At 41.6% G+C, this 14,420-nt stretch overlaps 1 protein-coding gene across 9 annotated transcripts; it reads right to left on the reverse strand.

Annotated features, from left to right (window-relative positions):
• Window positions 1–691: 691 nt before the first annotated feature.
• LOC121779305 (formin-like protein 20) lies at window positions 692–13,932 on the reverse strand. 9 transcript variants are annotated; one of them, XM_042176610.1, is made up of 17 exons: window positions 13,312–13,931; window positions 11,706–12,412; window positions 11,374–11,595; window positions 4,490–11,295; window positions 3,961–4,075; window positions 3,701–3,772; window positions 3,409–3,507; window positions 3,275–3,316; window positions 3,038–3,118; window positions 2,895–2,945; window positions 2,732–2,813; window positions 2,572–2,666; window positions 2,385–2,456; window positions 2,183–2,299; window positions 2,030–2,098; window positions 1,875–1,941; window positions 692–1,561 (listed from the first exon to the last, which is right to left on the reverse strand). In XM_042176610.1, exons 1-17 carry the CDS (start codon window positions 13,382–13,384, stop codon window positions 1,431–1,433), a joined length of 8,901 nt encoding a protein of 2,966 aa, XP_042032544.1. In that variant the 5' UTR covers window positions 13,385–13,931; the 3' UTR covers window positions 692–1,430. The 9 variants fall into 9 exon arrangements, 4 of the variants coding, with proteins under 4 accessions (XP_042032544.1, XP_042032543.1, XP_042032542.1 ...); XM_042176609.1 differs by having other exon boundaries at window positions 2,054–2,098; window positions 2,732–2,945; XM_042176608.1 differs by having other exon boundaries at window positions 2,732–2,945.
• Window positions 13,933–14,420: the final 488 nt, after the last annotated feature.

Genomic DNA, 14,420 nt, shown 5'->3' on the forward strand with positions numbered 1-14,420 from the left:
ATCTATGCTAGGTCAATCGATATCTTCCTTATATAGTAGTACCTCTTTTGAAATAGAAAATCTCTGAGTTTGGTCAAAGTAAACCTTCCATAAATAGAAAGATTTCAAAAATAGAGAATCTTGCGTCTGAGAAATAGGATTCTTCCAACCCAATCCTCGATTGTTACTCCAATTACTCTACTACTAGTTCGACACATGTAATCTACAACCAATTCAACATTTGGAAAAATAATCCAAAACATAGATAAGTATACACATGTTTTAGGTCATTCTTAATTACTATAACTCCTAAATAAATGAATTATCTATCCTACCAAATCGCCCATTCGAATAAACATACTAGTTATGCATCCAATTGTTTGGTTTGTAACTCATTTTCTCCCTGTTTTCGCAACTATACCCGATATAATGAATTAAGTGACTTTTTTTTGGAGTACAAGATTTATCATTTCCATATGTAAATTCGGGTGCATGATACAAACTACAAGATTTTTTTTGTAGTACAAGATTTATCATTTCACTACATGGAGTAATACTATTCCATATACAGTATCAAGTAATTGTCGTTCTATAAGACCATAATGAGAAAAACTGCAATTTATGTTTTTCTTCAAGGCGAATACGAGTGCTAGAGCTATAATCAATAACACTATAACAAAAAAAAAATCAATCAAATTCCAACATTTCTTTCTAACAAAAACAATTATTACCCAACCAAAGTTTTTTTTTCCTTGACGAATGAATGAATGATAATTCTAATAAAAAATCAATGGGAATACCTAAAACTTGCTCTAAAAAATGATTATATACTCGACTACCACAGCCTATTTTCTTATACACTCTATCACTTTACCTTTACTGCTGTACAACAAAATATATTGGAAGGTTCTCTTCTTTCTATGCTACACCAAAGAATCAGTATGAATGTTAGTGCTTTGTACATGAAACATTTTCGCATCAGCAATCTGCATTATAGTTCCCATGATATCCTCATATAGCTGACGTCGGAACACAGCTCGGATTTACAAAAATCCGACCAGGCTCTGGTTCCACTCGGACGGGAGAGCTCAATCAGCCTCAATCAATCCAGCCCGTGTTCAACATTTATCTCGGGGATGGATAAGAGGGCCGAACATACCTCTGATCAGTGGCCAGGCCAGAAATATAGCTTCGAGGGAACTGAATCGGATATTTCCAGCAACTGGGGTGCTCGAGCCCCCCCCCAGCTCTGTCCCCGGCCTCTGATGACTTGGTTTGTGAAGAATCCCTCCTCCGGTAAGTGGTAAGTACATCCCCAAGACTAGCATATCGGCTGCCTGCATCATCCAAAGCAGCCGCTAGCATTCCGGGTTCATTTTCCGGAGGTGCAAATCTGGTTGTTCCAGCAGGGGCTGTGCTACAATTGTTCTCATATTTTAGTTTTACAATATTTACACCTTCGACGCGTTCTCTGCGGCTTCAGCCTCCTTCTGAGCCTTCTTCCTGTCTGCTTCAGCCTGCTTACTGTTTTCTTCGCAGGCTGTCTGGAATAGCTTCACGAAGTTTGAGAGGGTTTCAGTGACTGGATACATTAAAAAACACAGGCTCAGCAGGCTGAAATGTGAATGTCACACAAGAAAAAGAAAAGGAAAAAGGGGCACAAATATTTAACATTGTTCTCACAAATGTCATAATTGCAACATTTTGGCACCCAAACAAAAATGGCGAGTCGAATTTTTTCGAGATTGGAAAACCAGTCAGATGTGCATTTATGGATATATTGCTCAAAGGTTGCGCAACAAAATTCTTATGTTTAAACGCAACGACATTTTTGGGGAAAACGTTGCATTTTCCTATATTTTTCAGAAAAAAAGAATGGATTATTTCCAAGTTACCTTGTTCGAGAGGGATTCGGTTAGGATCTTCGCCAAAGTACATAGCCACTGCTTCAGCATTTTTACCCTGCCAAACGCTTCAAATGATGAATAACCACATTACCAAAGCAAATAAATTCTGAGGCTGTCACATGATAATATAGGTCAAATTTTACCGCAACAGCATATGTGTTCATTACATTGGTTACTTCACTCTCAGCAGAACCAATAAATTCCTTCAGAGTCTGCCAAACACATCAAAATGAAAATTCAACAACTTCATGATTCGGAAAATTGTGTTAGCATGTACAAGATGCTCTAATTTGTACCCTGTGAAAAACTTCGGAGATAGGACCATCATGTTCCGAAGCATCCAATTCCTGCTTCACCTTCTCTAAACCCTTGGAGATAGATGTCATTTCATCTGCCAACGACTTTAGTTGAATCTGCGGAAAGGGAAGTCATTTTCAATTCTAGGGTATCTACAAAATCAAATTTAAGTATCATCTTGTGGTGTAGCTGAGAAAGAACCTTGGTGGAAGCCTCCAGGTTAGGAAGATCATTGTAAAAGTCTAGAAGATCTGGATTCTTAGCAGCAAGGGACTATAAAACAAAAAAACAGTTTCAAAATGTGATCCTCTGTTCATAATGTGTTTTTGGTCCAATATTGATATTAAACATACATGAAGAATAAGTTAAAAATAAAATATGCAGATACCTTACAAAGAAAATGCATAAGTGTCATTTTGCTAGTGGTTGAACGTGTATCCGTCAGTTTCAAAAGACTATCCAGTCTGTATCCGACGGCGGCACCTACATTGCAGAGAAAGTTTTCATAATTTTGGCAAAATTTACTAATTCCATAAATACGGATACACCTCTTGCAGTTCCCTCATTCAATGTATTTCCAAGAACTAATATTTTCTGTAAAATTTCTTTTAGTTTATCGGAGTTCCGGACCTGAAGCATGAGGAAGATGTCAAATTCATTCCCAGTGATTATAACTACAAACCATGAACTCACTAGAATCCATCTGTTTACCTCTTCACAGGCGGAGTTTACGATAACCAAGCTTTCTTTGAAATCAGAAAGCTGGGAGCGATAAATAAAATTAAATTAGAAGAAAAACATGGGAAATTTTGCAGAATTTACTAAGTCTCGAAGTTTGTTGGCATCAATCAGACCTGAGAGTTAAATTGAATCTTGAAAAGGAAAGTCTTCAATTTAGTTTCCATCCGTGGTGCCTTCATCAGTTCTAGGAAAAACTAAAACATGAAAACTGTCACAAACAAAAATGAAGCTGTGCTGAAAAATTATGTGATTTGATTAGGGACAAAAAACTTCATTTCATCAACCAGAGCACCAAGAAAAAAATAAAATAAAATAGCATAATGGTGAAAGTTAGGGTCCAGTTCACAGACCTGTTCACACTTTCCCAACATCTCTGGATCACCTGTGTATGTCTAAAAGAAATAATGCTAAAAATCAATAAAAGTGACAGCTTCTTAGATCACAGTTGTTACAAATTCACAGTTATTGTCTTTCAATACTTCACCTTGAGAAGCTCCATCTCCTCTTTTTTTGGACAAAACTTAATAAGATTTTCCACTTGATCAGCATCCAAAACTGTGTTATCCAGTGAAAGTATCGCGGTCTGTGAAAGCAAACCATGCATGATATTAAATGAAAAATGTGACAATTTACTAACTAGTAGTATAAAGCTTTAAATAGTTTCACACAATTTCCTGGCCTGGCCATAAAACAAATTTGTTTTGAACATATCCATTATGTAATTAACCAATGCAAACACAAACAAATGACAGAAAAGATGCACTAGTTTAGCTTACCATTAGGTCAGGAAGTGACATTTTCACATTTGTAAGCATGATTTCAACGTTATAGGCCCTCTTTAGGTCAATCTACAAGATGCCAAACCATAGAATAAGAAAAATAATATATCTTGTTTATCCAAGCTATGGCAAAGTAAATTGATCACAATGTGAAAAGTATTATCAGCTGGTAGCCTGGTATTTCGCCGCTCTATAGTTTACTCCCAAAAAGAAACGACTGAAGAAAAAAAATTATTGGATTGCCAATACTACTTTACCAGCTGGATTTTGGTAGGCTTAGCTGCAGCAGCGTTCTTGGCTCCATCTTTGTCTTTTCCCGGGGCTGTTGCACAGAAAAGACTCTCAATTTCTGACGCATCAAATTCTGGTGCACTAGAATTAGAGGGCAAGAAATCAGTAACTTCAAGGAATCAGAAGCTACAAAAGGAAATAAACAACAAACTCATATTATAAACTGAAGTCCATGAACATAGATGATATTTAATTCATGCAGTATAAGCATTAAACACAAAGCAACATGCATAGTTCATATAGATCAACGCATAATGTTACTCACTAGAATTAGAGGACGGGATTTTGGTAACTTCAATAAATCAAGAACAGATTTAATTCATTCAAATGAATGCACATTTGAAAATTAGTTAATTAATTTTCAAAACAATATCTTGATATTATTTTGGAAGGAGGGTGAAAAATGCTCAAAGAAATTATAGAAGATAATGAAGATACACAATAAGCGGAGCATGTCTAACTGAAGAAATTTAACAAAGAGAGGAAGAGTAGTACACTTGAGGGGCTCCTTGTTTCTGCAATTCTTCCCACAAGCTTCCTTTTAGTGCCCGGCTCACCTTGCTCCAGTGAAGCGGCTTTAATTTAGATTTTTTTACTGCAAGGCGTGCCTGCCCCCTAAAAGCACCAATCCCTCTATCTACTCCAGGTGGGGGTGGTGGACCTCTTTGTGGACCTGGTGGTGGTGGTGGTGGACCTCCTACTCCCGGTGGACCTGGTGGCGGTGGTGGGCCAGGTGCACCTCGAGGAGGGGGTAGTGGACGTGGGGCTCCTCTAGCCAAAGCGTGTGGTGGAGGTGGTCCACCTCTTCTAGGCAGAGGGGGTGGTGGAGGTGCTCCACCAAAAGGGGGAGGGGGAGGGGGAGGGGGACGGGGTGCTCCTCCACTAGGTTGAGAGGGGGTGGAAGCCCAGGATGTTGGGGGAGGTAACGTTCCTGAAGCAGAAGGTGGGGGTGAAGGTTGAGTTAGTGTAACACCAGTCGCAAGAGATGGAAAAGGTTGAGTAGGTGCTCCAAACAAAGCAAGGGGTTGTGAAAGTCCTGGAAAACCAGGAGGTATTGATGTTGGTTGTGGAGCACTAGTCATTTGAGGTAGAGACTGTGGAAGATAATAAACTCCCTGATTAGGAGGTAGTGATGGATAAGCAGCGTGAAAAGTATATGGGAATGGACCTGAAGTTGAAGAGTTTGATAACACTAAAACCATTTTACACCAAATTGGTGGTGGAGGTGGAGGTGGAGGTGGTGGGATGACGGTACTAGTATTCTCCATGCTCGATGAGATAGGAGGTATTGGTACTGGAGGATGATTTTGGTTTCCTTTCAAATTTATGGCTAAGCTAGAATCTACAGACAATGATGGGGGAGTCGAATCCTGGAGAGATGGAGATGATGCCTGTGCAGGTGGGGCTGCCAGTGAATAAGTAGTAGTATGAGTAGATGGAAAGGGTGGAGGCGGAGGTGAAGGCGTGGGAATGGATGTGGCCTGAGATAGAGACCTAGGTGGAGGTGGAGGGTGAGGTGGAGGCATATGCATAGGATGAGGCGGAGGCGTGGGAATAGACATTGGCTGAGATGGAGGCGGAGGTGGAGGCATGGGAATGGATGTGGCCTGAGATGGAGACTGAGGTGGAGACATGGAAGCGGAGGCCAGCTGAGGCAGCCTCAGCTGGTGAGGTGGAGGCATAGGCGGAGGCGTGGGAATGGGCATTGGCTGAGATGGAAGCGGAGGTGTAGGCATGGTTGTAGTCATGGGATGAGATGGAGGCAGAGGTGGAGGCATGAGAATGGATGTCGGGTGAGATGGAGACTGAGGTGGAGTTGTGGGAGTGGGGGTCGGCTGAGATGGAGGAGGAGGTGAAGGCACATTCGTAGGAGTGGTCGTGGGCTGAGATGGTGGTGAAGGCACAGGCGAAGGAGTGTTGGGCTCAGATGAAGTTGGAGTAGAAAGCGGAGACACATCCGTAGGAGTGGTTGTGGGCTGAGATGGTGGTGAAGGCACAGGCGAAGGAGTGGTGGGCTCAGATGAAGTTGGAGTAGAAAGCGGAGACACATCTGTAGGAGTGGTTGTGAACTGAGATAGAGCAGGTGTGGCTGGAGATGGAGGCGGAGGAGGAGGCACAAGTGTATATGGAGATGGAGGCGAAGGCGGAGGCGGAGGAGAGGTCGTGGGCTGAGATGGAGGTAGAGACGGAGGCAGATGCACAGGCGTAAGAATGGTTGTAGGCTGAGATGTAGGGGGAGGGGGATGCACAGGCGTAGAAGTGGTCGAGGGCTGATACAGAGGCAGAGGCGGAAACACAGGCGTAGGAGTGCTCATGGGCTGAGATGGAGGCAGAGGCGAAGGCATAGGCGTTACAGTGGGAGTAGGAGTGGGCTGAGCCGGAGGTGGAAGCCTCCTAGGTCGAGGCGGAAGTTGCAGAGCAATAGGTGGTGGTGGTGGTGGAGGCGGAAGTGACAAGCTCAGTTCTTCTTCACAAGGAATTGATGTGGGAAGTAAAGCATGTATTTCTGATAATGATTCTGAAGGAGGAGGTGCTTCTGATGGAGGAGAGATGGGAGATGGAGAAGTGTGTTTGGTACGTATCTCCACTAGACTAAGTTCACAAGGATTTATGACTTGCGATTTAGATGGAGAAGTTGGGGCAACAGCCGCTTCGACTGCTGATGAGTCCGGAAACCATGGAGAAGTACAGTGGGATGCAGGAGCAGATTGGGGCTTTCTTTTCACCCCATACACAGAATCCTTGCCGAGAGTCAATAATGCTGGAGCACTGTTATGTCTCGACCGAGGATAATGCATGTGCATTGAATTCGTGTAAGAACCTTTGTTAGAAGGTATCCACCTCGCTACAACATCTGGTGAATCTTGCTCCTTATTTTTCTTACTGGTAAAAACTGCATCTAGATCGGATCTTGATCTGTACACAGGTTGTTTCATATGGGCTATTGAAAGACCCTTCTGCTCATTATTATCACCACCTAACTTCTGTTTTGAACCCTCCTTTTCACTTTGTTTGTTGCCATCTTCTTCAAACTTGTTGCTCGTACCATCATCCTTATATAAGATTTCAGCGTTGATGGCTACCTCAGAAAATACATACGCCTCTGGTTGGACTTCCCCATTATGCAATGAGTTGCTAATAGGATTCAGCGTGCTGCCACGAATACTACTGGTCTCATGTATAGTACATTCTTGAAACACCTGTTGTTCCGGTTCATCCTCCAAGGGAATGCCGTGACGACCTTCATCAACCAGAGTTTTATCAACTTGAGTTTCATCAACAATGTCGTGAAGACCCTTGTGCTCATCATTATCACCACCTAACTTCTGTTTTGAACCCTCCTTTTCACTTTGTTTGTTGCCATCTTCTTCAAACTTGCTGCTCGTACCATCATCCCTATATAAGGTTTCAGTGTCGGTGGTAACCTCAGAAAATACATACGCCTCTGGTTGGACTTCCCCATTATGCAATGAGTTGCTAATAGGATCCACTGTGCTGCCACGAATACTACTGGTCTCATCTATAGTACATTCTTGAAACACTTGTAGTTCCGGTTCATCCTCCAAGGGAATGTCGTGACGACCTTCATCAACCAGAGTTTTATCAACTTTGGTTTCATCAACAATGTCGTGAAGACCCTTGTGCTCATCATTATCACCACCTAGCTTCTTTTTTGAACCCTCCTTTTCACTTTGTTTGTTGCCATCTTCTTCAAACTTGCTGCTCGTACCATCATCTTTATATAAGGTTTCAGAGTCAGTGGCTACCTCAGAAAATACATACGCCTCTGGTTGGACTTCCCCATTATGCAATGAGTTGCTAATAGGATCCACCGTGCTGCCACGAATACTACTGGTCTCATCTATAGTACATTCTTGAAACACTTGTTGTTCCGGTTCATCCTCCAAGGGAATGTCGTGACGACCTTCATCAAGCAGAGTTTTATCAACTTTGGTTTCATCAACAATGTCGTGAAGACCCTTGTTCTCATCATTATCACCACCTAGCTTCTTTTTTGAACCCTCCTTTTCACTTTGTTTGTTGCCATCTTCTTCAAACTTGCTGCTCGTACCATCATCTTTATATAAGGTTTCAGAGTCGGTGGCTACTTCAGAAAATACATACGCCTCTGGTTGGACTTCCCCATTATGCAATGAGTTGCTAATAGGATCCACCGTGCTGCCACGAATACTACTGGTCTCATCTATAGTACATTCTTGAAACACTTGTTGTTCCGATTCATCCTCCAAGGGAATGTCGTGACGACCTTCATCAACCAGAGTTTTATCAACTGTGGTTTCATCAACAATGTCGTGAAGACCCTTGTGCTCATCATTATCACCACCTAGCTTCTTTTTTGAACCCTCCTTTTCACTTTGTTTGTTGCCATCTTCTTCAAACTTGCTGCTCGTACCATCATCTTTATATAAGGTTTCAGAGTCGGTGCCTACCTCAGAAAATACATACGCCTCTGGTTGGACTTCCCCATTATGCAATGAGTTGCTAATATGATCCACCGTGCTGCCACGAATACTACTGGTCTCATCTATAGTACATTCTTGAAACACTTGTTGTTCCGGTTCATCCTCCAAGCAAATGTCGTGACGATCTTCATCAACCAGAGTTTTATCAACTTTGGTTTCATCAACAATGTCGTGAAGACCCTTGTTCTCATCATTATCACCACCTAGCTTCTTTTTTGAACCCTCCTTTTCACTTTGTTTGTTGCCATCTTCTTCAAACTTGCTGCTCGTACCATCATCTTTATATAAGGTTTCAGAGTCGGTGGCTACCTCAGAAAATACATACGCCTCTGGTTGGACTTCCCCATTATGCAATGAGTTGCTAATAGGATCCACCGTGCTGCCACGAATACTACTGGTCTCATCTATAGTACATTCTTGAAACACTTGTTGTTCCGATTCATCCTCCAAGGGAATGTCGTGACGACCTTCATCAACCAGAATTTTATCAACTTTGGTTTCATCAACAATGTCGTGAAGACCCTTGTGCTCATCATTATCACCACCTAGCTTCTTTTTTGAACCCTCCTTTTCACTTTGTTTGTTGCCATCTTCTTCAAACTTGCTGCTCGTACCATCATCTTTATATAAGGTTTCAGAGTCGGTGGCTACCTCAGAAAATACATACGCCTCTGGTTGGACTTCCCCATTATGCAATGAGTTGCTAATAGGATCCACCGTGCTGCCACGAATACTACTGGTCTCATCTATAGTACATTCTTGAAACACTTGTTGTTCCGGTTCATCCTCCAAGCGAATGTCGTGACGACCTTCATCAACCAGAGTTTTATCAACTGTGGTTTCATCAACAATGTCGTGAAGACCCTTGTGCACATCATTATCACCACCTAGCTTCTTTTTTGAACCCTCCTTTTCACTTTGTTTGTTGCCATCTTCTTCAAACTTGCTGCTCGTACCATCATCTTTATATAAGGTTTCAGAGTCGGTGCCTACCTCAGAAAATACATACGCCTCTGGTTGGACTTCCCCATTATGCAATGAGTTGCTAATATGATCCACCGTGCTGCCACGAATACTACTGGTCTCATCTATAGTACATTCTTGAAACACTTGTTGTTCCGGTTCATCCTCCAAGCAAATGTCGTGACGATCTTCATCAACCAGAGTTTTATCAACTTTGGTTTCATCAACAATGTCGTGAAGACCCTTGTTCTCATCATTATCACCACCTAGCTTCTTTTTTGAACCCTCCTTTTCACTTTGTTTGTTGCCATCTTCTTCAAACTTGCTGCTCGTACCATCATCTTTATATAAGGTTTCAGAGTCGGTGGCTACCTCAGAAAATACATACGCCTCTGGTTGGACTTCCCCATTATGCAATGAGTTGCTAATAGGATCCACCGTGCTGCCACGAATACTACTGGTCTCATCTATAGTACATTCTTGAAACACTTGTTGTTCCGATTCATCCTCCAAGGGAATGTCGTGACGACCTTCATCAACCAGAATTTTATCAACTTTGGTTTCATCAACAATGTCGTGAAGACCCTTGTGCTCATCATTATCACCACCTAGCTTCTTTTTTGAACCCTCCTTTTCACTTTGTTTGTTGCCATCTTCTTCAAACTTGCTGCTCGTACCATCATCTTTATATAAGGTTTCAGAGTCGGTGGCTACCTCAGAAAATACATACGCCTCTGGTTGGACTTCCCCATTATGCAATGAGTTGCTAATAGGATCCACCGTGCTGCCACGAATACTACTGGTCTCATCTATAGTACATTCTTGAAACACTTGTTGTTCCGGTTCATCCTCCAAGCGAATGTCGTGACGACCTTCATCAACCAGAGTTTTATCAACTTTGGTTTCATCAACAATGTCGTGAAGACCCTTGTGCTCATCATTATCACCACCTAGCTTCTTTTTTGAACCCTCCTTTTCACTTTGTTTGTTGCCATTTTCTTCAAACTTGCTGCTCGTACCATCATCTTTATATAAGGTTTCAGAGTCGGTGGCTACCTCAGAAAATACATACGCCTCTGGTTGGACTTCCCCATTATGCAATGAGTTGCTAATAGGATCTATCGTGCTGCCACGAATACTACTGGTCTCATCTATAGTACATTCTTGAAACACTTGTTGTTCCGGTTCATCCTCCAAGGGAATGTCGTGACGACCTTCATCAACCAGAGTTTTATCAACTGTGGTTTCATCAACAATGTCGTGAAGACCCTTGTGCTCATCATTATCACCACCTAACTTCTGTTTTGAACCCTCCTTTTCACTTTGTTTGTTGCCATCTTCTTCATACTTGCTGCTCGTACCATCATCCTTATATAAGGTTTCAGCGTCGGTGGCTACCTCAGAAAATACATACGCCTCTGGTTGGACTTCCCCGTTATGCAATGAGTTGCTAATAGGATCCACCGTGCTGTCACAAATACCACTGGTCTCATCTATAGTATATTCTTGAAACACTTGTTGTTCCACCGTGCTGCCACAAATACTACTGGTCTCATCTATAGTACATTCTTGAAGCACTTGTTTTTCCGGTTCATCCTCCAAGGGAATGTCGTGACGACCTTCATCAACCAGAGTTTTATGAAATTTAGCTACATCAACATGGGCACTAACTTCAATTGGATAGTCATAAGATGCCACCATGTCATCCTGCACACCAACGAAACTACTAAAGATCTCCTCCGCCTCAAAGAATTCCTCAGGAGTGGCAACTTCTGTTTCACTGTCTTCGTCATCTTTGTTCACAACTTCTGTGGTGATGATGGGCAGGAGAGAAGGTTCATCTGAGAAGTGAGCCTGATAAAGAGAGGTAGGTTTTCAACAAGTAAGGTAACAGAAACTGAGACACTTGATGCACGCAATACAAAATTGTACCTCTGCTTTGAATTCCCTCGAGATAAGGTCCTTTACATCCCAAAGAACATCTACTTCGCTGTGGGTCAGCATCAAAATATTTTCCCGTACAAATTCAGTGTGGAACATGGTTCTAAAAATAATTTTCTCACTCACTAGATCATCTTCCAAATGGATGCATTCAAGGACAACATCTCCTTGAACACGGCAATGGATATCTATTGTTACTAGATCACACTCTTCCTGCAGTCAAAGATCATCATCAAAGCCTGGTTAAACCGAGAAATCATTAGAGTAAACAACCATTGAATCGAATTCAAATTAAACTTTTAAATATAATATCATGCCATTACCTTTTGATAGTAAGGCATATCTTTTGTCACTTTAGAAGGTGAAAACAAAAGCTTTGTGCTTATACTGGACAATCTGGAAGAAAATTCATGACCATATACTCGTATTATCGGTCGACATCCTTGTCCTTGGTCATATCGAGGAAGGGCTTGGAGTATTATGCAATCCAAGGCCAGAGGCGCATCCGATGTTGCCCAATCCAACATAGAATTTCTTTCACTGATGTATTGAAGATACCTGAGCTGAGACGGCTGTGGATTCAAAGGAGTCAAAAGGGAAAGAAGGTCCTTGGGCGCTTGTTTGTATACCATCTCAAGTGTCTTCTGCTCACCAGTATATTGTTTCCTGTAAAGAAGAAGGCAAGCTAGCATAAATGCAAGCAGAGGCCATCCTCCCCTTTCACAAAGCATTAAAAGAATATTATGCTGGCCCTCAACTGTCAACCAGTTCTCACTCGATCGCAAGAAGTGGTTGATCATCTCCATAGGTAACAGCGGACACCTTTCATACTGCTGAGGGTAATCCATGACCGTCATACCATTTTGAGCTAACAGATCAGAAAATAGGCTCCTACCATCCCCGTCTTTGAAATTCAAAACCATGAAAGTTCCATCAGGGAACTGATTATGCAGCTGAGCTACAATCTTATTCATGTATGTCCTGTACTCACCCTCGTCAGGCACATGAGTGGAGAAGCAGCAATCAAACACTGCATTGAGAACAAAAAACAAATGGCATCATCATTTTGTTGTAATTCACGATTCCAATTTTCATACAATAGTACCATTCTAAACTCATACTCTATAACCAAATATTGCAAAGGTGAGACCCCATTAAAGCTTGCAGAAGGTCATGAAGCAAGAAAAGTTTATATGATCGTCCACTTTAACCATGTCATTCAAATGCAATCCCCCATTTTCAAATAGTAATACCAACACCAGCTCGAATACAGCATTGTCAAGATGCCAAAATACCCTAAACTACTTGTTGCACCATATAACTCTGTCTCAGCACAATATCACACCTCACAGGAAATGAAGAATCAACTCAAATCATCAGGCTCAAAATTATTACTACCACAAACGGTTTTGAACTACAAATTTATCCAAGTACTTCAAAAGCACAATTCCAATCTTCATATAACAGTACCATTCAAAATCCATACTCTATAACCAAATATTGGAAAGGTGCGACCCCATTACAGTTTGCAAAACGTCATGAAGCAGAAACAGTTCACACAATCGTCCACTTTAACAATGTCATTCAAATGCAATCCCTCATTCTCAAGTAATAATACCAAGAAAAAACAAGAAACCACAAGCGGGGGAAAACTTTGGTAGCATTCAATAGTAACAACAAATTTCCAACACAGTTTATACCTATATCCTCACAGGAAATGAAGGATCAACTCTAATCACCAGGCTCAAAATTACCACTACCACAAACAGTCTTGACCTACAAAGTTATCAAAGGACTTCAAAATCTATAAGATTTAGAGGCAGAAGCCATGAAATAGTTCACTGATGCACTTATCCTTCCAATTTATCTCCAACTACATTAACCACACAACAAAAACTAAAATGCCATCAAAATGCAATCAAAGCATACCATAGACCCTCTCAGTGATTTCCAGAAGTTGATCCGGCGGCTTCCGGTAGAAGAACCTTCTGAACAGCGCCATTCTAGCGGCGCTGTCTCACCCCTGATTGGATCCAACACTCCTCCTCCCAACCCAATCCCTCGATTCCGTTCTCTCCAACCGCAATCAACGAAAACATCTCCATAACTCACTAACTAGCACCAAAATGCGATCACATCTTCACTGCCGCCATAATGCGGCCTGAATTCGGTCAATTCACACACACACAACCAATATGTAAGCAGAAAGCTGCTAATTTCAGCTAAGGTTTTGACCCCCGCAATCAACCAGTGTATTGTTGCAATGTGGGATAAATTGAGCTCAATTAACAGAGGGAAAATTGATTAATTCTGCAGGGCAACTGGAACAGTAGAGAATTGATCAATTCTGAGAGGGAAAACAATTATCCCCCGATTAAAATTGGATTTCGTTAACCTCACTTTTTCCAAAACAAATAATGTAAAGGGTAAGAGAGATCATGCAGCTGAGAGAGAAAAAGCATGCGATCAATTCTCAGAATCGATTAATTCTGAGTTTAGGGTTTGAAGCAAAGGGGAAGAAAAATTGGAGATATGTTGGAAGAAGATGGATTAATGCGGGGTTTTTTCTATTTTTGTACTAGAATAGAGTTAGCATTCCTCGTTTGTTCTAGACTTTTTATTTGTTCCGGGTTTGGGAGAGACGCATGAGCCTCATGCGTCTCCTTTTAATGAGACGCATGACAATTATGCGTCTTTCATAGAGACGCATGAGGGTCATGCGTCTCTCTTTTTTTTTCGTTTTTTTTAACGACGCATGAGGGTCATGCGTCTTAGGGAGAGACGCATCTCCCTCATGCGTCTTAGCCCATATATATTTAATATTTCGTCTTAGCCCATATATATTTAATGGGCTTTCAAATTTATGAAACCATTCTTGGTTGTTTCTCTTTTATAGAAACATCCTTGAATGTTTGATGTTTCACTTTCGATGTGGGACAAAATCATTCTTGGTTGTCTTTCTTTTATAGAGACATCCTTGAATGTTTATGTTCCACTTTCGATGTGGGACAAAATAATTCTTGGTTGTCTCTCTTTTG

This window comes from Salvia splendens, chromosome 19 (assembly GCF_004379255.2).
Source record: "Salvia splendens isolate huo1 chromosome 19, SspV2, whole genome shotgun sequence".
In the NCBI taxonomy this organism is placed as follows: domain Eukaryota; kingdom Viridiplantae; phylum Streptophyta; class Magnoliopsida; order Lamiales; family Lamiaceae; genus Salvia; species Salvia splendens.